At 30.0% G+C, this 21,912-nt stretch overlaps 1 protein-coding gene across 3 annotated transcripts in view; it reads left to right on the top strand.

Moving 5' to 3' along the window:
- Positions 1 to 21,912, top strand: part of LOC135135989 (uncharacterized protein) — a 232,137-nt gene that overhangs the window by 189,544 nt on the left and 20,681 nt on the right. For all 3 annotated transcript variants that reach the window (XM_064065092.1, XM_064065093.1, XM_064065091.1), the window contains 5 exons: positions 14,454 to 14,515; positions 14,583 to 14,745; positions 15,005 to 15,141; positions 21,179 to 21,386; positions 21,438 to 21,599. In XM_064065092.1, the coding sequence (XP_063921162.1) occupies positions 14,454 to 14,515; positions 14,583 to 14,745; positions 15,005 to 15,141; positions 21,179 to 21,386; positions 21,438 to 21,599 (732 nt within the window). The remainder of the gene's footprint in view (positions 1 to 14,453; positions 14,516 to 14,582; positions 14,746 to 15,004; positions 15,142 to 21,178; positions 21,387 to 21,437; positions 21,600 to 21,912) is intronic.

The raw sequence follows: 21,912 nt of genomic DNA, 5'->3' as shown, positions 1-21,912 counted from the left end.
CTCAAATCTCAATTTCCAAATCCTAAATACAAATTTTTTATGCCAAAATTTTCATATTCCCAGTTTCTAATTCCCAAATTCTTAGTCCCTCATTTTCAGATATCCCCTTCCCAGTGTGCGTTCTGAGCTTGCATTTCTCGTATTTTAAATTCCGGCTTCACTTCCAAATCCTCAAATTTTCAATCCAGAATTTTCAAATTCCAGGATCGAAGTTTTGATTATTCCAAATCCCGAACATTTTTTTTCTGGTTTTTTAATACTACTGTGTCAAATTCCTAAAGAATAAAAAACTTCGTATTTGTAATTCGCAAATTCTCTTTAATATTCCTAATTCCTGAATTTTTAAATTTCACTTCTTAGTCTCGAAATACCTAATTTCGAAGTGTTCACGTTCTAAATGCAAAATTTTTAAATCCTTAATTTCGAATTCCTGAATTTGCAGTTTACGCTGCTCCATTTTTAGTATTTGCGTTCCTAAATTCCCAATTTTCAGTTCCCAATTCCCAAAACTCCTATTCTCAATTACAAATTATCAGGCTCTAAGTGCTAAATTTTCATTGCTGTTTACATATCTCGAAATTTCCAATACTAAATTATCAGTTTTCAAATTCTATTTATTGAATGCAAAATAGTAATTTTTAACTTCCAATTTAGAGTTTCCCTAATACAAATTCTCAGTTACGAATTTAAAAATTTCACAGATGTTATTTTTCAGTTTCAGAATTTTTAAATTCCAAATTGTTGAACTTAGAAATTCTTAAATTCTCAACTCGTAACTCACAGTCTCATAAGTTACAAGTTATTTAAGTTTCTATTCTCGTTTTCTTAGTTCAGATATTCCAGTTCTGAATGATTAATTTCTGGTTTTCGAATTCTCAAATCTCAATTTCCCAATTCTAAATACAAATTCCTAATGACAAAATTTTCACATTTCCAATTTCGAGTTTTCAGATATCCATCTCCCAGTGTGGATTCTGAGTTTGCACGTCTCTTATTTTAAATTCCGGCTTCACTTTCAAATTTCCAAGTTATCAATCCAGAATTTTCAAATTTCAGGATCGAATTTCTGATTATTCCAAACCCATTTTTTTTTTTTGTAATGAAGAGTTGAAAATTTCAAAAGTCAAGAATTCCAAAATTCCGAAATTATAAATTCGAACAATTGAAGAAACAAAAAATTAAAAACAAGGCACTAAAATTGAATCGACGAAAAATTGAAAAAATGAAAAATTCAAAAGTTGAATCGATCTATGAAAAATTTTAAATCGAGAACGTGAAAAATTGAAACATTGAAAAAACGAAAAATAGTAGGTACCATTGAAAATTGCGAATCGAAAAACTGAAACGAAATTCTAAATTCGAACATTCAAAAATTTTAAGTTGAAAACTCGAAAAATTAACGAAATTAAAAATCGAAAAATGGAACAATAATTGAAAATTTGTAAATTTGGAACAATTAATACTTTGTTGAAAAATTGAAGAGCCGAAATTCCAAAATTCCGAATTTAAAAACTCGAAGAATCGAAGAAACGAAGAATTAAAACTAAGCTAATAAAATTCAATTGAAAAGTAGTTATAACGAAAATCGAAAAACTGAAAAATTGAAAAAACGAAAAATTGAAAAATTCAAAAGTTGAATCGATCTGTGAAAAATCTAAAATCAAGAAACTGAAAAATTGGAACATTAAAAAAATTAAAAACACATTGTACCATTGAAAACTGCAAATCGAAAAATTGAAACGAAATTCAAAAGTCGAAAATTCAAAATTTTTAAGTTAAAGACTCAAAAAATTGACGAAATTAAAAATCGAAAAATGGAACAATAATTGAAAAATTGTAAATCAGGAAAAAAGAATAGTTGAAAAATTCAAAAGTCAAGAATTACAAAATCCCCGAATTTAAAAACTCGAACAATTGAAGAAACGAAGAATTAAAAACAACCAAAAATTAAAATATCTAAATTGCAAAACCGAAAAATTGAAAAATTCAAAAGTTGAAATCGATCTATGGACATTTTTAAAAAATAGAAACTGAAAAATTTAGACATTGAAAAATATGTTTTAAATCAAAATATATAGAAATTGAAAAAACCGAAAAATTGTAGAATCTAAAACAGTATGATTGAATAATGAAAAAATTATAAGATCGAAATATTGAGTAATTGAAAATTAAAAAGTTAAAACTTCAAAAGTTGAAAATTAAACTTAATATTAAAACCCTAATATTGCAAATGGGAAAACTTAAGAAATGAAAAATTTAAACTGAAAACTCGAAAAATTGAAAAAACGAAGAGTTAAACAACAAAACATGTTTAAAATGAACAAATTGTATAAGGAAATTAGGCTCCGCCCCATAATTGCAACATCTATATTTCCTTCCAAAAATGTACCACATTAACCATGTTTTAAGTTTCTTGGTTTGAAAATATGGCTACGTATATTAAGAAAAAAAAGTTAAAATTTAAGACCCTCCCACCCCCCCCCTTCCTCAATTCTGATGATTTTTTTAATTCGTCGTGAGCCGAAGGACTGAGCTTAAATGTAAAATCCTTATTTTTCTACGAGAAATTACCATGTGAAATATGTTCTTAAATAATCGTGTTATACAAAGAAATCTAAATGTATTAATTAAAGAAGAAAATCAAAAGAGAAGCCCCACCCATCCTTCTCGATCTCAATCGTAATGAATTTTTCATTCGTTGTCAGACCGATGGGCGGTGCGTAAATTCAAATTCGATATTTCCCGGTACAAATTTACCATTTTAAATATGTTTTAAGTTAGTTGTTGTGAAAAGATGACTACAGATATTTGGAAAACGAGGCAAAACGTAGCCCCGCCCACCCGACCCATCTCGATTGTGATGATTTTTTTATTCGTCGTGAGCCAAGGAACTAATGCTCTCTCAGTAGATAAACTAAAGTGATGACAGATAAGTAATTTCATCAAACTTAAGTGGGATTTATAAACTTGCTGTTGACGTTGAAGTTCCCGTTGCCAAGTTGCCGTAATTTTGACGTTCAACTTTTGCGGTATTTAAAGGGGTTGTAGAAGAAAAGTGGAGGATTTAAGTTGATTATTATAAAAATTTACAATTTCAGACATGCTTCAAGTTTCTTATTGACGAAATAAATCTGCACATGTTAAGAAATAAAAAGGTAAAATGTAGCCCCGCCCACCCACCCTATCTCAATTCTGACGATTTTTTTATTCGTCGTGAGTAAAAGGGGCGGAGCTTAACTGCAAAATCCATGTTTCCTTACAAAACTTTACCATTTTTAATGTGTTTTCAATTTCTAAGAATAAAAAAATATACATATTACAATTGAGATCGGGTGGGTGGGCGGGGTAAATATTCTGCACTTTTTCTTGATATACATAGTATTCTTTGAACAACAGGATATTCAAAAACATGCTTTATTTTCTTGTAAAGAAATAAGTATTATGCAATTAAGCTCCGCCCCTTGTGTTCTCGGCGAATAAAAAAAATCATTACAATTGAGATAGGGCGGGTGCGCGGGCTTACATTTTGATTTTGTGTTTTAATATATGCAGGCTTCTTTTCACAACAAGAAACTTAAAACATGTTTAAAATGGACAATCTGTATAAGGAAATTAGACTCCGCCCCATAATTGCAAAATCCATATTTCCTTGCAAAAATGTACCCCATTAACAATGTTTTAAGTTTCTTGGTGTGAAAACATGGCTATGTATATTAAGAAAAAAAAGGTAAAATTTAAGCCCCGCCCACCCGCCCTATCTCAATTCTGATGATTTTTTAATTCGTCGTGAGCCGAGGGGCTGAGCTGAATTTGTAAAATACTTATTTTTCTACGAGAAATTACCATGTGAAATATGTTCTTGAGTAATCGTGTTATACAAATAAATCTAAATGTATTAATTAAAAAATAAAATTAAAAGAGAAGCCCCACCCATCCTTCTCGATCTCAATCGTAATGAATTTTTCATTCGTTGGCAGACCGATGGGCGGGGCGTAATTTCAAATTCGATATTTCCCGATACAAATTTACCGTTTTAAATATGTTTTAAGTTTGCTGTTGTGAAAAGACGACTACACATAGTTGGAAAGCAAGGCAAAACGTAGCCCCGCCCACCCGCCCTATCTCGATTATGATGATTTTTTTTATTCGTCGTGAGCCAGAGGGGGCGGAGCTTAAATGTAAAATCCACTTTTCCTTAGAAAAATTTACCATTTTTAACGTGTTTTAAGTTTCTAAGTATAAAAATTATATTACAATTGAGATCGGGTGGGCGGGCGGGGTTAATATTTTGCCTTTTTTCTTAATTTACATAGTATTCTTTGAACAACACGATGTTCAAAAACATGCTTTAATTTCTTGTAAAGAAATAAGTATTAAGCAGTTAAGCTCCACCCCCTTTATTCTTGGCGAATAAAAAAAATCATCACAATTGAGACAGGGCGGGTGGGCGGGCTTACATTTTGAGATTGTGTTTTAATATCTGAAGGCTTCTTTTCACAACAAGAAACTTAAAACATGTTTAAAATGGACACCTTGTATAACGAAATATCGATTTTGCAATTAGGCTCCGCCCCATAATTGCAAAATCCTTATTTCAAAAATTTACCACTTTAACCATATTTTAAGTTTCTTGGTGTGAAAAGATGGCTATGTATATTAAGAAAAAAAAACAAAGTTTAAGCCCCACCCACCCGCCCTGTCTCAATTCTGATGATTTTTTTTTGTCGTGAGCCGAAAAAAGAAAACCAAAAGAGAAGCCCCACCCATCCTTCTCGATCTCAATCGTAATGAATTTTTCATTCGTTGTCAGACCGATGGGCGGTGCGTAATTGCAAATTCGATATTTCCCGATACAAATTTACCATTTTAAATATGTTTTAAGTTTCTTGTTGTTAAAATATGACTATTATGATATTAAGAAAACAAGGCAAAACGTAGCCCCGCCCACCCGCCCTATCTCGATTGTGATGATTTTTTTTATTCGTCGTGAGCCAAAGGGGCAGAGCTTAACTACAAAAACCTTAGTTCTCGACAAAAAATTGAAAACGATATTTATATTTTGAGCCGCATTTATCCTGATTTCGATTCTCAAATCGTAAAAAAGTTGAATTGGTCCTGGCGCCTCCACCATTTTAACTTTCATATACAGAAATTTGTGTCTTTTCAATAGATAAATATATATAAAATATAATGCTTGCACTTTGAGCCTCATTTAACAATATTTCGTATCTCAACGTAAAAATTAAACTACATTTTTTTGGTGATTTTTATCAAGGGTATTCAAAATTTTACCAAAACTAAGACTGTTGTACTTAATAAAAAAAACTAGTGATATTATTTTGGTTAACTATTAAAAATAGTACATGTATTTTGAAGTACTTCTGCCATGATTCCTTGTCTCTCTGTTAAATTATAATAATATTTATAACTGGAATTTCCCGGCGCCTCCACCATTTTTACCATAAACAATTTATATCAAAAACTAATGTAATCGCTACAACAGAAAGTAATGATTATTTAGTGAGTAAATGTGAAACACAGAAATCATTTTGAGCCTCACTCGAAATGATTTCTTATCTTTACCCCACAATAAAATTTTTAAATGGAATTTCTTGGCGCCTCCACCATTTTTGTAAAAACCCAAACTCAATTTTCAATTTTTCAGTGTTTAACTTTTTGGACTTCTCAATTTTTACATTTATTGATCTTTCAGATTTTCGATTTTTCGAATTTTTTGATTTTTCATTTTTTTACAATTTTTTGAAGTTTCTATTTCTCGATTTTAAAATTTCTTGAATCAATTTTGCAATTTTTCGATTTCCCGACATCTTAGTTCTTGGATTTTTAAAATTATAGGTTTTTCGATTTTTCAAACTTTTTAATTTTGGAAACTTTTTCAATTTTTCGATTTTTTGATGTTTCTATTGGTGGATCTTTGGCTTTTGGGACTTCTTTTTTAGTGTTTAAATTGTTGAACTTCTCAAGTTTAAAATTTCTTGATTTTTTGGTTTTTTTGATGTTCCAGTTTTTCGATTTTTCAGTTTTTGCTTTTTTAAACTTTACATTTTTAGATTTTCTATTTTCGATTTTACGCTTCTATTTCCAGATTTAAATTTTTTTTTTCAATTTTTTGAATTTTCGATTTTTCAATTTTCCAATTACTCCGAAGTTTCAATTTTTCAAATGTTCCTTTTCTCGATATTTCGATTTTTCGAACATCTAAATTCGGTAAGCTACATTTCAGGGGCGAGGGAAGTTCTGTCGAAATAACATTCGACCAATCTTTTCAATCATAAATTGTTTGTTTCGTTGCCATCTTTACCGTCAACAAGCAACCCAAAATGGTGGTGTTTATAGTGTTAATTCAATATTTTCGTACAAAGCTTCCTATAAAATCGAACAACAAATTAGTTACTAAAACAGACCCGTAATCAAATAAATCCGCTCTTCCCTCTCCTTATTTTCCAGCCGTGGCCCACTTTTATAATTACTAGACGCATTTATCACCCCCTATTGTGCCCCTGAAATATGAGTATTCCGCCTACGACACTTTGCGTTTTTCAGGAAGCACAGTGACCGTTGTATATTCGAGGTTAAATTGCGGTCCGTACCTTTAACGTCAACGTTTGGAACGAATGAAAATTATTGTGTGCTCGAAAAACGTGTTTGTTGTGTGAAGTCCGGGCACATTCCGAGATAGACGTATTTGTGAAAAATGAAATAGGAATGAACGACAAGTTACGACTGTTAAAAAAGTTACCTTTTAATGGTGGCGCTTGTGGAAATCAGAAGATGCTGACATGTTACCAACACTGGCTGTTTTGTATGTCCCAACACGTTTTTCAACATCGCGGTAGGCGTAAAATGGAAAAGGTGTGTCTGGGTAATTTATAGCACGAAGTTTTTTATGTTACGGTGGGTTTGCATTGGTAGTTTTTTTTCTGCTGGTCGAGGTGTTTTGGAATTGTTAATGGTAGTGGCAGTGGGATGAATTAATTTCGCGTTTTGTGTTATTGTTTAACTGGCAATTGTAACACTGGTTTAATTAAGAAAAGTGGTCTCCCATTGTCGTAAAGCTATTGCTGTTGTTAGTTAATATAAAGCTGTTACTTTAATCACACTATTATATTACGAAGTGTAGTGGCAATTTCAGACATGAATTCGCTTTAAATGAGGCGCAAAATACATGGGTTGTACTTTATAGTTAAGTGAAAAAGCACAGTTTCTTTTAAATTGTAAAAATGGTGGAGGCGCCGGGACAACATAATTCAATTTTTTTCGAATTGAGAATCGAAATCAGGGTAAATAAAGCTCAAAATACAAATATCTATTAAGCCACCATTAATTTATTGGTCCACAACCAAGTTATTTTCAGTTTCGGGTTTTTATAAAAAAGGTGGAGGCGGCGGGAAATCCCAATTAAATATATAATTATAATTTGACGGAGAGACAAGGAATCATGGTGGATGTACCTCAAAATACATGTACTATTTTTCATGGTTGAAAAATAGAGAAATCAAAATAGCCCAAATTCCATAAATCGAAACATCGAAAATTTGAAAAATCGGGAAATTGAACAATTGAACAATTGAAAAATAGAAAAATCGAAAAATTTAAACTCCGAAACATTAAAAAATTGAAAAATCAAAAATTTTAGAAATCGAGAAATTTAAAAAGCGAAAAATTCAAGAATCGAGACATTGACAAATCGAAAAACTGAAAAATCGTAAAACTGAAATATCGGAAAATTAAGAAACCGAAAAATTAAGAAATCGAGAAATTGAATTGAAAAACTAAAAAATAAAAAAATCGAGAAATGGAGGAATTGAAAATCCAAAAATTCTAAAAATCGACAATTCGAAAAGTCGAAAATTTTTAAACACCGCAAATTGAAAATCGAAAAATGGAAAAATCGTAAAACTGAAATATCGGAAAATTGAGAAACAAAAAAATAAAAACTCAAAAAATTAAAAATTTGAAAAATCCACTGAAAAGTGAAACACTGAAAAATAGAACAGGCGAAAAATGGAGAAGTGGAGAAATCGAGAAATGGGAAATTCAACAAAAATCTGAAAAATCCAAAAAGTCGAAAAATCAAAAAATCGATTAATCGGGGGAACGAAAAATCGAAAAGATGTAAAAATCGAAATTTTAAAATATCTAACGGAAAACCGAGAAACCGAAAAATTAAAACACAGAAAAATCAAAACATCGAAAATACGAGAAATCGACTCATGAGAAATTCAAAAATCGGAAAAATCGAGAAGTCAAAAAGTCGAAGAATTGAAAAACCGAAAAGTCGAAAAATCACAAATCGATTAATCGGGAACTCGAGATATCGAAAAACCGATACGTTGGAAACGCTAAAAAGTTAAAAATAAATAAATTTGAAAATTAAAAAATTGAACAATCAAAAAATTGAAAAATTGAAATTGAAATATTGGAAAATTGAGAAACCGAAAAATGGAAACTCGGGAAATTGAATTAAAAAACCGAAAAAAGGACAAGGCGTAAAATGGAGAAGTCACGATATGACCAATTGGGAAAATCCACACAAATTTGAAACATCGAAAAGTTGTAAACGCCAAGAATTGAAAAATCGGAAAACTGAAAATATCTGTTGGAAAATAGAGAAACCGAAAAATTAAAAAATCTAAAATCAAGCACTCAAATTGAACTGAAAACCTGAAAAATTGAAAAGTCGAAAAATAGAAACATCGGAAATACGAGAAATCGAGATTTGAGAAATTAAAAAATCGGACAAATAGATAAGTCAAAAATTCGGAAAATCGAGAATTCGAAAAATCGAAAAATCCAAAATCGATTAATCAGGAACTCGACAAATCGAAAAATTGATAAATTGGAAACCCCATAAATTGAAACAATCAAAAATTTGACAATTGATAAATTCAAAAGTTCAAAAATCGTCAAACTGAATTATTGGAAAATTGAGAAACCGAAAAATAAAAAATCGAGAAATTAAATTAAAAAACTGAAAAGTGGAAGAAGCAGAAAAGTCAAGAGATCGAGAAAAAATTTAACAAAAATTTGAAAAATCGAGAAGTCGAAAAATCATAACCGATTAATCGAAATTGAAAAGTTGTAAACGCCAAAAATTGAAAAATTGAAAAATTTTGAAACTGAAGAATTGAACAATTGGACAATTGAAAAATAGAAAAATCGAAAAATTTAAACTCCGAAACATTGAAAAATCGAAAAATCAAAAATTTTAGAAATCGAGAAATTTAAAAATCGAAAAATTCAAGAATCGAGACATTGACGAATCGAAAAACTGAAAAATCGTAAAACTAAAATATGCATCGGAAAATTGAAAAACCGAAGAATTAATTTGAAACATCGAGAAAGTGAATTAGAAAACTGAAAAATCTAAAAATCGAGAAATGGAGAAATTGAGAAATGGGATATTCAAAAAATTCGAAAAATCGAGAAATCGAAAATTTAATAAAAAGTCCATTCATCGAAAAATCGAAAAATTGAAAAATCGTAAAACTGGAATATCGGAAAATTGAGAACAGGAAAATTAAAAAATCGAGAAATTGCATTGAAAAACTGTAAAATAGAAAAATCGAAAAACCAAAAATTCGAAAAATCGAGAAATCGAAAAGTCGAAAATGTTAAACACCAGAAATTGAAAAATCGAAAAATTTTTAAAACATAAATTGAAAATCGAAAAATGGAAAAATCGTAAAACTGAAATATCGGAAAATTGAGAAACAGGAAAATTAAAAACTCAAAAAATTAAAACATTTTAAAATTCAGATATTAAGTTGAAACACTGAAAAATAGAAAAGACGAAAAATGGAGAAGTAGAGAAATCGAGAAATGGGAAATTCAACAAAAATCTGAAAAATCGAAAAAGTCGAAAAATCAAAAAATCGGTTAATCTAGAAAACGAAAAATCGAAAAGTTGAAAAAAAAACTGAAAAACCGTAAAACTAAAATATGTATCGGAAAATTGAAAAACCGAAGAATTAATTTGAAACATCGAAAAAGTGAATTGGAAAACTGATAAAATCTAAAAATCGAGAAATGGAGAAATTGAGAAATGGGAAATTAAAAAAATTCTAAAAATAGAGAAATCGAAAATTTAATAAAAAGTCGATTAATCGAAAAATCGAAAAATTGAAAAATTGTAAAACGGGAATATCGGAAAATTGAGAAACAGGAAAATTAAAAAATCGAGAAATTGCATTGAAAAACTGAAAAATAGAAAAATCGAAAAATCAAAAATTCGAAAAATCGAGAAATCGAAAAGTCGAAAATTTTTAAACACCACAAATTGAAGAATCGAAAAATTTTTTAAACAGATAAACTGAAAAATGGAAGAAGCAGAAAATGCAAAAGTCAAGAGATTTAACAGAGAAATTACAGAGTAAAAGAAAAAAAAGATCGAGAAAAAATTCAACAAAAATTTGAAAAATCGAGAAGTCGAAAAATCATAATCGATTAATCGAAAAATTGAAAAGTTGTAAACGCAAAAAATTGAAAAATTGAAAAATTTTGAAACTGAAGAATTGAAGAATTGAAAAACTGAAAAATCCAGCAATTAAACTTAAATAGATTAATCGGAACTCGAGAAATAGAAAAATCAATAAGTTGGAAACGCCAAAAATTGAAAAATCAAAAATCTGAAAATTGAAAAATTAAGTAATCGAAAAACTGAAAAATCGTAAAATTTAGAAACAAAAAAATTATAAAACCGACAAATTGAATTTAAAAACTTAAAAATCGAAAAATCGAAAAATAGACAAATGAAAAAAATCTAAAAATCCGAAATTTCAAGGATCTAAAATTTGAGAAAACAAAAAATTGACAAATAAAAATTGAAATATTGAAAATTTGAATCGAATAGTTGAAGAATCGAGAATTCGAAAAGTCGAAAAATCAACAAAGTCGAGTAACCGAGAACTCGGGAAATCGAAAAGCCGAAAATTTAAGAACGCCAAAAATTGAAAAATCGTAAAACTGAAATATCTGAAAATTGAGAAATAGAAAAATGAAAAGTCGAGAAATCGAATTAAAAAGCTGAAAAATGGAAAAGGCAAAAAATGGAGAAGTCAAAAGATCGAGAAATAAGAAATTCAACAAAAATTTGAAAAATCGAAAAGTGTAAAAATCTAAAAATCAGAAATTTAAAAGATCGAAAAATTGAGAAAACAAAATTCTAACAAATGAAAAATTGAAAAATTGAAAATTTGAATCAAATCACTGAAGACTCGAGAAATCGAAGAGTCGAAAAATAAAAAAACGATTAATCGAGAACTCGGAAAATCGAAAAACCGAAAATTTAAAAACGCCAAAAATTGAAAACTTTAAAAATGATAAAACTGAAATATCGGGAAATTGAAAAACTGAAAAATAAAAAAATCGAGAAATTGAATTGAAAAACTGAAAAATAGAAAAATCGAGAAATCGACAAGTGAAAAAATCTAAAGTCGGAAATGTAAAAAAGCGAAAAATTGAGAAAACAAAAACCTGACAAATGAAAAATTGAACATTTTAAAAATCAAACAGGAAAATATGATAAATCGAAAAATAGGAAATTCAAAAAACTCAGAAATCGATAAACCGAAAATTTAAGAACGTCAAAAATTGAAAAATTTTAAAATCGTAAAACTGAAATATCCGAAAATTGAGAAACAGAAAAATTAGAAAACCAAAAAATCAAAAATTTTAAAAATACTAAAGGCGAAAAATAAGAAGTCGAGAAATCGAGAAATGGGAAATTCAACAAAAATTAGAAAAATCGAAAAGTCGAAAACTCAATATCGATTAATCGATAAATCGAAAAATCGAAAAGTCAAAAAGTCGAAGAATCGAAAATTCAAAAATCGATGAATCGGGAATTCCAGAAGTCTGAAATCAAAGATTTAAAAATTGAAAAATTAAATAGGTACTTAATCGAAATACTGAAAAATCGTAAAACTGAAATACCGGAAAATTGAAATATCAAAATTAAAAAATCGGGAAATTGAATTTAAAAACTGAAAATAGAAAAGCCGAGAAATTGACAAGTGATAAAATTTAAAAATCAGAAATTTAAAAGATCTAAAAATTGAGAAAACAAAAATCTGACTAATGAAAAATTGAAAAATCGATTAATCGAGCACTCGGGAAATCGAAAACCGAAAATTTATGAACGCCAAAAATTGAAAAATCTTAAAATCATCAAGCTGAAGTATCAAAAAATTGAGAAACAGAAAAGTTAAAAAATAAAAAAATCAAAAATTTGAAAAATCGAGAAATTGAATTGAAATACTGAAAAATGCCAAAGGCGAAAAATAGAGAAGGTCGAGTAATAGAGAAATGCGAAATTCAACAAAAATTTGAAAAATCGAAGAGTCGAAAAATCAAAATCGATTAATCGAGAAATCAAAAAACTGAAAACTTGTAAACACCAAAAGTTGAAATATTGAAGAACGGAAAAAGTGAAAAATCGTAAAACTGAAAATATCTATCGGAAAATGGAGAAACCGAAAAATTAAAGCATCTAAAAATCAAACATTTGAAAAATCCAGCAATTAAACTGAAAAACTAAAAAATTGAAAAATCGAAAATACGAGAACTCGAGACTTGAGAAATTAAAAAAACTGAAAAATCCAGAAGTCAAAAAGTCCAAGAATCGAGAACTCGAGAAATCGAAAAATTCATAAGTTGGAAACGCCAAAAATTGAAAAATCTAAAATTTGAAAATTGAAAAATTGAGGAATCGCATAGCTGAAGAACTGGGAATCCGAAAAATCGAAAAATCAAAAAATCGATTAATCCTGAAATCGGGAAATCGAAAAACCAAATATTTAAGAACTCCATAAATTGAAAAATTTAAACATCGTAAAACTGAAATATCTGAAAATTAGAAACAAAAATTAAAAAATCAAAAAATCAAAAAACTGAAAAATGGAAGAGACGAAAAACAGAGAAGTCAAGAGATCGAAAAATGGGACATTCAACAAAAATTTTAAAAATCGAAAAGTAGATTAATCGAGAAATCCAGAAACCAAAAACTGAAAATTCTAAAAATTTATAAACTGAACAAATTGAAGAAACGAAAAATTGAAAATATCTATCGGAAAATTGAGAAACCGAAAAATTTAAAAATTTAAAAATCAAACAATTGAAAATCGAGCAAGTGAACTGAAAAACTGAGAAATCGAAACATCGGAAAAACGAGAAATCAAGACTTGAGAAATTCAAAAAACTGAAAAATCGAGAAATCAAGAAATCGAAAAGGCGAAAAATCAAAAATTTGAAAATTGAAAAATCCTAAAAATTGAGAGACCAAAAAATTTAAAAGTCGAGCAATTGGATTGAAAAACTGAAAAACAGAAAAATCGAAAAGTCGAAAAATCAAAAAATCGATTAATCGAGAACTCGGGAAATCTAAAAACCGAAAATTTAAAAACGCCAAAAATTGAGAAACCGAAAAATTAAAAATAAAGAATTCGAAAATTTGAAAAATCGGGAAATTCAACGATTGAAAAATTGAAAAATCATAAAACCGAAATATCGAAAAATTAGGTAGGTAATCGAAAATTGAGAAATCGAAAAATTGTTATAACATTTTGATTTTTAAACATTCGACGGGGATTCGTAAACCACTATGATGCTTATTAACATTTAAATAACATTCATTCGACAAAATTATGATATGACATGATTAATTACGGGAAGGGGGGGGGGGGGTGAACGAAGAATAAATGGATAAATCTTGATTAACGATTTACGATGCTTCCAATAACCTTAAAACGTTTACAAGATTTCAAAACATTCGACGACTTTGTAATTTCATTATCTGTATAATAAAAATCGACACAGACGGTGGACAGACACATTTTCGTACTTCAGGGGTCATGAAACGTCGAGAAAACATGAAAGTAGCCAGTTGCTTGTTAACTTACGCTCGGGAAGTAAAAAAGGTAGAAATTTTTTCATAATTTGTGAGGATTTTTAGACGACTTCGAAATTAGCCCCTTCACTGTATCACCGAAACTAGCGAAATAAAATAAGTAACCGTAGAACTCTATATCAGCCTAAAATATGTCGTCCAATCTTTTTGCGTTGACAAGTGAGCGACGCCGGGTCGCAGTGACACAAAAACGTCTTCGCTCCTCCACGCTAAGTATTCCGAAATTTTAATTAATGAAGCCGGCGCGTCGTGAACCTTTCTAGATTATAAATCAGAGAGGTACTGGAGGGATTAGGACAGGGCCCGGGGCGCCGATCCCATAAATTGCGGCCGATTCCCACACAATTCCAGCGTCAGAACAGTCGGAACTGTCCCTGGTGCTGCGGCTGTAACACGTTACGAAATGCCCGTGCTAAATTAAAGACCAACATTTACTCAACGGTCCGTGCGAAACGATATTATTTTTATTCGAATGAGAGATTTACGAGCACTCGTAATTCTGTACATCTTACGTGCCTCGTTCCAGATATTCCGGACGCTCAAAGTGAACTACTCGAGGCTGGAGGACGTCGCCGTCAAGAACGTCTTGTGAGTGTCACAATGCGAAAATTCGCCTGACATCACGACAAGTCGCTTCGCATTTTTCTTGTTGCAGGTATTTCAGGTCAGGCGCCGAGGTTACCTTCCATTTGTTCGCGGCGAAGAAGGATGAAAAGCGCATGAGGGCTATTTTGAGCAAATGGGCTGATCGAGGTTACATCGCGAACTTAACGGTTGCTGACAAGGAATTTGTCTTCAGGCCGCTGCTAGATTTGCAGGTTAGTGCTGGATTATCGTGGGGCTGGCGGTGGAAACTTAAATTACATTCGAGGGGGAGTGGGAGTGGGAGGTTAAAATCGTTTTTCGTTCTTTTTGTTCTCTTTGTGATGTTGAATTTAATTACGGCGATATTCGACATATGCAAATAAAAATTTTATGAAAATGGGAACAAACGAGGGGGGTTTTATGAGCGCTGGATGTTTACTTAGGTATTACTGATAAAACGGCAATTATTTTTACCGGAACGACACGTTTCAGAGTGTGTCAATCAATCAAATTGGAACCATCAGGCAAAGGGATGAATTCATTTTATCCTGCGTGGCCCGGGGACTCCCGACCATGTCTTTCCGCTGGTTCAAGGACGGGGTATTCGTCAACGTCACAGAGTTCACCAGGTAAAAACACTCTCTTAGGGGGACTCGCTGGAGGAGGTACAACAATGTTTTCCTTTTTTGTATGATAAATTGATATTGATATATAAACCGTTCAGGGTGTTTTTAGGCATGAAATTTTTTCTTCACGTTGGATAAACTGATTCATTGACAAAACGGTTTGTCTGTCAGACGTTTTTGGTAATATAAATATTGCAGGGGCGGCTTGTTCTATGAGTCATTATTTCCGACCGATATTTTTCTGGACAATATTTTTTTTCTAACAAGTATTTTAAATATGATGTCGTTTAATATGTGGGCTGTCCGTAATACAACTTTTCAAATTTTTCAATAAATTCATTTTTCGATTACCAACTTTTTGATTTTTCAACTTTCGGATTTTTTCCTTTTTCGTTTTTTCAGTGTTTTGAATTTTCCGTTCTTCGATTTTTAATTTTTTGAGTTTCCAGTTTAATTTTTTGATTTTTAAGTTTTTCGTTACTTCACCTTGAGATTTGCACTTTCTAGATTCCACAGTTTTTCTATTTTTGAGTTTCTCGGTTCTTTAATTTCTCGTGTTGCAATTTTGCTTTTTTAATTTTTCGAATTTTCAGTTTTTCGATTTTTATTTTATCGTTTCGGCAGTTTTTTGATTTGCAATTTTTTAGTTTCCAGTTCAAAATTTTGAATTTTTAGATTTTTAATATTTCGTTGCTTGACCTTTTAGATTGGTGCTTTCTATTAAGTACTTATTTTTAGATTTCTCAATTTTTCGATATTTTTTTTTCAGTAAGATTTCCAATTTTTTGATTTTTATTTTGAATATTTCCGATTTTCGAAAAAAATAAGTAACAGGAAAAAAATTCCTGTTTTACAATTTTTCAATATTGCAGTTTGAATAAACTTGTTCTTTTTGTTCAAAATTTAAAAACACAGAAACGAGAAATTTAAACACTGAAAAATTAAAAAATCGAAAAATCAAAAATTTTAGAAATCGAAAAATTGAAAAATCGAAAAATCTAAAAACGAGAATTTGCAAAACTTCGAAAAATTCCCAAAATCGAAATTTTGAAAAATTGACAAGACGGAAACTCAAAAATATAAAAAATCAAAAAACTGAAAAATTTTAAAAATTGAAAAACCAAGATGTCGATAAATCGAAAACTCAAAAAATCGAAAAATCGTCTTAAAAAATTTAAAAATCGAGAAATTGAAACATCAAAAAAATCGTTAAAAAAATGAAAAAACAAAAAAAGTAAAATCTAAAAGTCGAAATTCTGACAAATTCTAAAAGTGAAATGTTGAAAAATTGGGAAATATGTAGAAAAATTGATAAATTGCAAACATCGAAAAAATGGAAAAATGAAAAATCAAAAAGCTAAAAAGTCGAAAAATCGAAAACCAAAAAAGCGAGATTCTGAAAAATTGAAATATCGAAAAACTGAAGAATTGACACATTGACGAATCGAAAAATTGAAAAAACGTAAAACTGAAATATCGGCATATTGAGAAACCGAAAATTTAAAAATCGAAATTTTGAAAAATCGAGAAATTGAATTGGAAATCTGAAAAATCGAAAAATCTAGATGTGGAGAAATCGAAACATTGAAAATACAAGAAATCGAAAAATGGAAAATTCAAACGATTGAAAAATCGAAAAATCAAAAAATAGAAAAGTCGAAAATTTAAAAAATTAAAATGTCGAGAAATTGAACTGAAAAAGTGGAAAATGGAAAATGCGAAAAATGAAGAAGTCGAGAAACCAAGAAATGAGAAATTCAACAAAAATTTGAAAAATAGAAAAGTCGAAAAAGCAAAAAATCGATTAATCGAGAAACCGACAATCGAAAAGTTAGAAAAACCAAAAATTGAAAAACCGAAAATTTAAGAATTGAAAAATTGAAGAATCGAAAAACTGAAAAATCCGAAAATTGAGATACCAAAAAATTAAAGAAACAAGAAATCAAACATTTGAAAAATCGAGAAATCGACAAGTGAAAAAAATCTAAAAATCTAAAAGATCGTAAAATTAAGAAAATAAAAACCTTCAAAATGAAAAATTGAAAAATAGAAAAAATAAAAAGTCGAGAAATCGAGAAACGAAAAATTCAAGAATGGCAGAAAATTAAAAAATCGAAAAATTTTGAAAATTGAAAAATTGAAAAACCGAAAAATCGTTAAACTGAAATATCGGAAAACTCAGTAGCCCAAAAATCAAAAAATCGAAATTTTTAAAAATCGAGAAATTGAATTGGAAAACTGAAAAATCGGAAAATTTAGAAATGGACAAATCGAAACATTGAAAATACAAGAAATCGAGAAATGGAAAATACAAACGATTGAAAAATCGAAAAGTCAAAGAATAGAAAAGTCGAAAAGTCGAAAATTTAAGAAATTGAAGAATCGAAAAATCGAAAAATCGTAAACCTGAAATATCTTCAAATTGAGAAACCGAAAAATAAAAAATTTGAAATCTCGAGAAATTGAACTGAAGAAGTGGAAAATGAAAAATGCGAAAAATGGAGAAGTCGAGAAACCAAGAAATGAGAAATTCGACAAAAATTTGAAAAATAGAAAAGTCAAAAAAGCAAAAAATCGATTAAGCGAGAAACCAACAAATCAACAAATCGAAAAGTTAGCAAAAGCCAAAAACTGAAAAATCGAAAATTTAAGAATTGAAAAATTGAAGAATCGAAAAACTGAAAAATCGGAAAATTGAGATACCAAAAAATTAAAAAATCGAGAAATCAAACATTTGAAAAATAGAGAAATTGAATTGAAAAACTGAAATATAGAAAAATCGAGAAATCGACAAGTGAAAAAAATCTAAAAATCTAAAAGATTGTAAAATTAAGAAAATAAAAAGCTGCAAAATGAAAAATTGAAAAATTGAAAAAATAAAAAGTCGAGAAACCGAGAAACGAAAAATTCAAGAAAGGCAGAAAATTAAAAAATCGAAAAATTTTGAAAATTGAAAAATTAAAAAACCGAAAAATCGTTAAACTGAAATATCGGAAAACTCAGTAGCCGAATAATCAAAAAATCGAAATTTTGAAAAATCGAGAAATTGAATTGGAAAACTGAAAAATCGGAAAATTTAGAAATGGACAAATCGAAACATTGAAAATACAAGAAATCGAGAAATGGAAAATACAAACGATTGAAAAATCGAAAAGTCAAAGAATAGAAAAGTCGAAAAGTCGAAAATTTAAGAAATTGAAGAATCGAAAAATCGAAAAATCGTAAACCTGAAATATCTTCAAATTGAGAAACCGAAAAATAAAAAATTTGAAATCTCGAGAAATTGAACTGAAGAAGTGGAAAATGAAAAATGCGAAAAATGCAGAAGTCGAGAAATCAAGAAATGAGAAATTCGACAAAAATTTGAAAAATAGAAAAGTCGAAAAAGCAAAAATTCGATTAATCGAGAAACCGACAAATCGACAAATCGAAAAGTTAGAAAAAGCCAAAAATTGAAAAATCGAAAATTTAAGAATTGAAAAATTAAAGAATTGAAAAACTGAAAAATCGGAAAATTGAGACACCAAAAAATTAAAGAAACAAGAAATCAAACATTTGAAAAATCGAGAAATTGAATTGAAACACAAGTGAAAAAAATCTAAAAATCTAAAAGATCGAAAAATTAAGAAAATAAAAAGCTGAAAAATGAAAAATTGAAAAATTGAAGAATTGAATAACCGAAAAATCGTTAAACTGAAATATCGGAAAACTGAGTAGCCAAAAAATTAAAAAATCGAGAAATCAAACATTCGAAAAATAGAGAAATTGAATTGAAAAACGGACATATAGAAAAATTGTGAAATCGAGAAGAATTCGAAACATCGAAACTACGAGAAATCAGGAAATGGGAAAATCGAAAATTCGAAGAATCGAAAAAAAAACGATTAACCGAGAACTCGAAAAATCGAAAAACCGAAAATTTTAAAACGCCAGAAAATAAACAATTTAAAAATCGTAAAACCGAAATATTGGAAAACAGAGAAACCGAAATATTAAAAAATCAAGAAATCAAAAGCGTTTCGAATTTTCCTTTCCTCGATTTTTCATTTTTCCTTTCTCCAATATTTTGATTTGCGATTTTTTGAGTTAGCAAAATGAAAGCTAAATTAAAATTCTAAATCTCGATTAATTGAAATGAGAAAAAATTAAAATATCTACAAATTGAAAAATTGAGGAAGTGCAAAATTGAAATATCGAAAAATTGCAAATCAAAAATCTGGGAGACCGAAAAATTACAAAATAAAAAAATTAAAAATTCCAAAACCTGTAAAACTAAAATATTAAGGATTGAAAACTAGAAAACCAAAAATCGCAAAACTGTAAAGTCGAAAAATTAAAGAAACATAAATTCACAAATGGAAAATTTCAAAAACTGAATAAACGATCTACAAATTGACAAATCGAACTAACTGAGCGAGGAAAGTTCTGCCTAATAGTGTAGACCTTTTTTTGCCAAATCCTTCACATTTTTTGGATCCCTGAGATCGTGTAGAGCCTTTATAGCTCTAATATCTTATGTCCACTAAAAAATTTAGATAAGTTAGATCCTCTAGATTCTTTAATCTTCTGACAGACTTTTTAGATTTTTTAAACCTTGCACATCATTTAAATTTTTGAGATCCTTAACATTTTTCAGATCCCTGAAATCCTATTAGGATCCTGTTGTGCCTTTAGATTCTTTAGTCATTTTAGATCCAAATATTTTACACACTCAACGTAAATTTACACTGAAAAGATTTACAATTATTTATAACAAAGATCCTTTAGGTTCTTTATTTCGTTATAGATCCTCTATATCATCTCAAGTCTTTGGCTAATCTAGATCTTCAAATTTCCTGGATAATGCAGAATAATGTAATCCTCTAGAACCTCTTAATTTTTTAAACATTTTAAATACCTTATATCCTTCAGATCCTTCAAATTCTTTAGATCCGTGAGGTCTTTTATATCTTCCAAATTCTTGAAACCCGTCACCATTACTTAAATCCTTAAGATCTTGTAGAGCCTTCATAACCCGTTGTAGTCTTTTGGATTTTTCTAGATATGCTATGTTCCATAAAAACCTTAGATAATCTAAACACTCTAAATCGTCTAAATTCTTCAAATTTTTACTAGACTTTTTAGATCTTATTAGTATCCTGTATTGCCTTTAAAGGCTTTAGATTTTTTACGTTGTTTAAATCCTTCTAGATCTTCTATGTCATCCGAAAACTTTGGCTAATCTAGATCCTCAAATTTCCTGGATAATGCAGGATGATATAATCCTCTAAAGCCTTTTAATTTTTTTAATATTTTAGATGCTTTAAATCCTAAAATCGAAAAATTGTAAACTAAAAAATTGAAAAAGTCATATGTTGATAGATCAAAATTTTGAAAAACTTAAAACCGAAAACACAAAAGCTTGCACATCGAAACATTGTACAATTAAAAAATTTCAAAATAAAAATCGAAAAATTGAGAAATCGTAAAACGAAAAAACTGTGTAATTTTTAAAAATTCGAAAATGGGTGCTATTAAAAAATCCTCAGTCAACACGATGTAAATAAACATTCGAAGACACCGATGTGCTCAATTGAATGTTGAAAAACGACAACATCGTAAAAGTGAAAAATCAAAAATAAAAAAAAATTAATCAATTGCCTCATCAGCTTCTCAACTCATGAGCCGCCCCTGAAATATTGTTATACAATTTTAATTTTTTCCCCAAAAATCTGGATATCTAGGGTAAGAACTTTGCACGGATTTATAAACCACAAGTACAGATGTATGTTATTCGGTAAAATTGATTCAGCAAAATGTTGTGATGACGTCATAAATTTTTGGGTGGGGATAAACTCCTTGTTTTGATTAACCTTTTGCCATGCTTACGACAACCTTAAAACGTTTTCAAGAATTCAGAGCATATATTAACTTAAATTTAATTCAAATATTTCAAGAGAACGATAGAGTCATACATTTTAGAAAGAATTACTGGCTAGTGTGACACACCCCCATACACTGCGAGAACTACGACCCGTGTATCCACTAATAATTATTTCAGCCACAAGTGGAGCCGCCTCATCAATGATCCACACATCAGCGATCAATACACGGCGCTCTTGGGAATCGCGAGATCGGATATTCTCGACGGCGGCACCTTTACTTGCCAGGTGGAAGACTTCGGAGTGCAGCAATGCCTTTCGCGGCGGGTTTTCATCAAAGCGCCGCCCGTTATTAAAGTCGAGCCCATGAGTCTCACCGTGCGAAAAGTAATGCATCATTAATTCCACAAAGGTCTTTGACTTAAACACTGCCTGTAGGGGGACAACGTCACCATTAAGTGTATCAGCATGGGCGACAGCACCAACAAGTACACTTACAGCTGGACCAAAAACAAGGAGCTGATTCCGGTGCGGACCGAGTCGGAGAAGTACGACGTGCTGTATCCTGGAGGGAGTATTCTACAAGTGTTTAAAATAGATGTTGGTTGTAGTTGTTAGGGTGGAGTCTCACTAGCGGATAGTTTCGGTTTCTGGTATTAAGTGCGAGTTGTGTTTGATAAAAGCATTGATTTTAAGTCTTCCCGCGTGACTCGTGGAGGCGAGAAGAGAACACAGCTCGAGTGTGAGCAACTGATGAAGAGATTAGCATTGGTGCTGAAAACCAATTATTCTGATAACAACTATCTCGTGATTGGTGCCAACGTTGTCATCTCCATTACTATTATTAATGTGGTAATGATCTAATAGTTACTGGTTAATTATCACGGTTGACAGGTCTACTATGTCGGCCTAG

The sequence above is a fragment of the Zophobas morio genome, unplaced genomic scaffold (assembly GCF_036711695.1).
Source record: "Zophobas morio isolate AGI-343-1 ecotype UQ-CSIRO unplaced genomic scaffold, CSIRO_AGI_Zmor_V1 ptg000026l, whole genome shotgun sequence".
NCBI classification, from domain to species: domain Eukaryota; kingdom Metazoa; phylum Arthropoda; class Insecta; order Coleoptera; family Tenebrionidae; genus Zophobas; species Zophobas morio.
The sequence above is the reverse complement of the archived record's forward strand: the minus strand, read 5'-3'. Positions and strand labels throughout refer to the sequence as shown.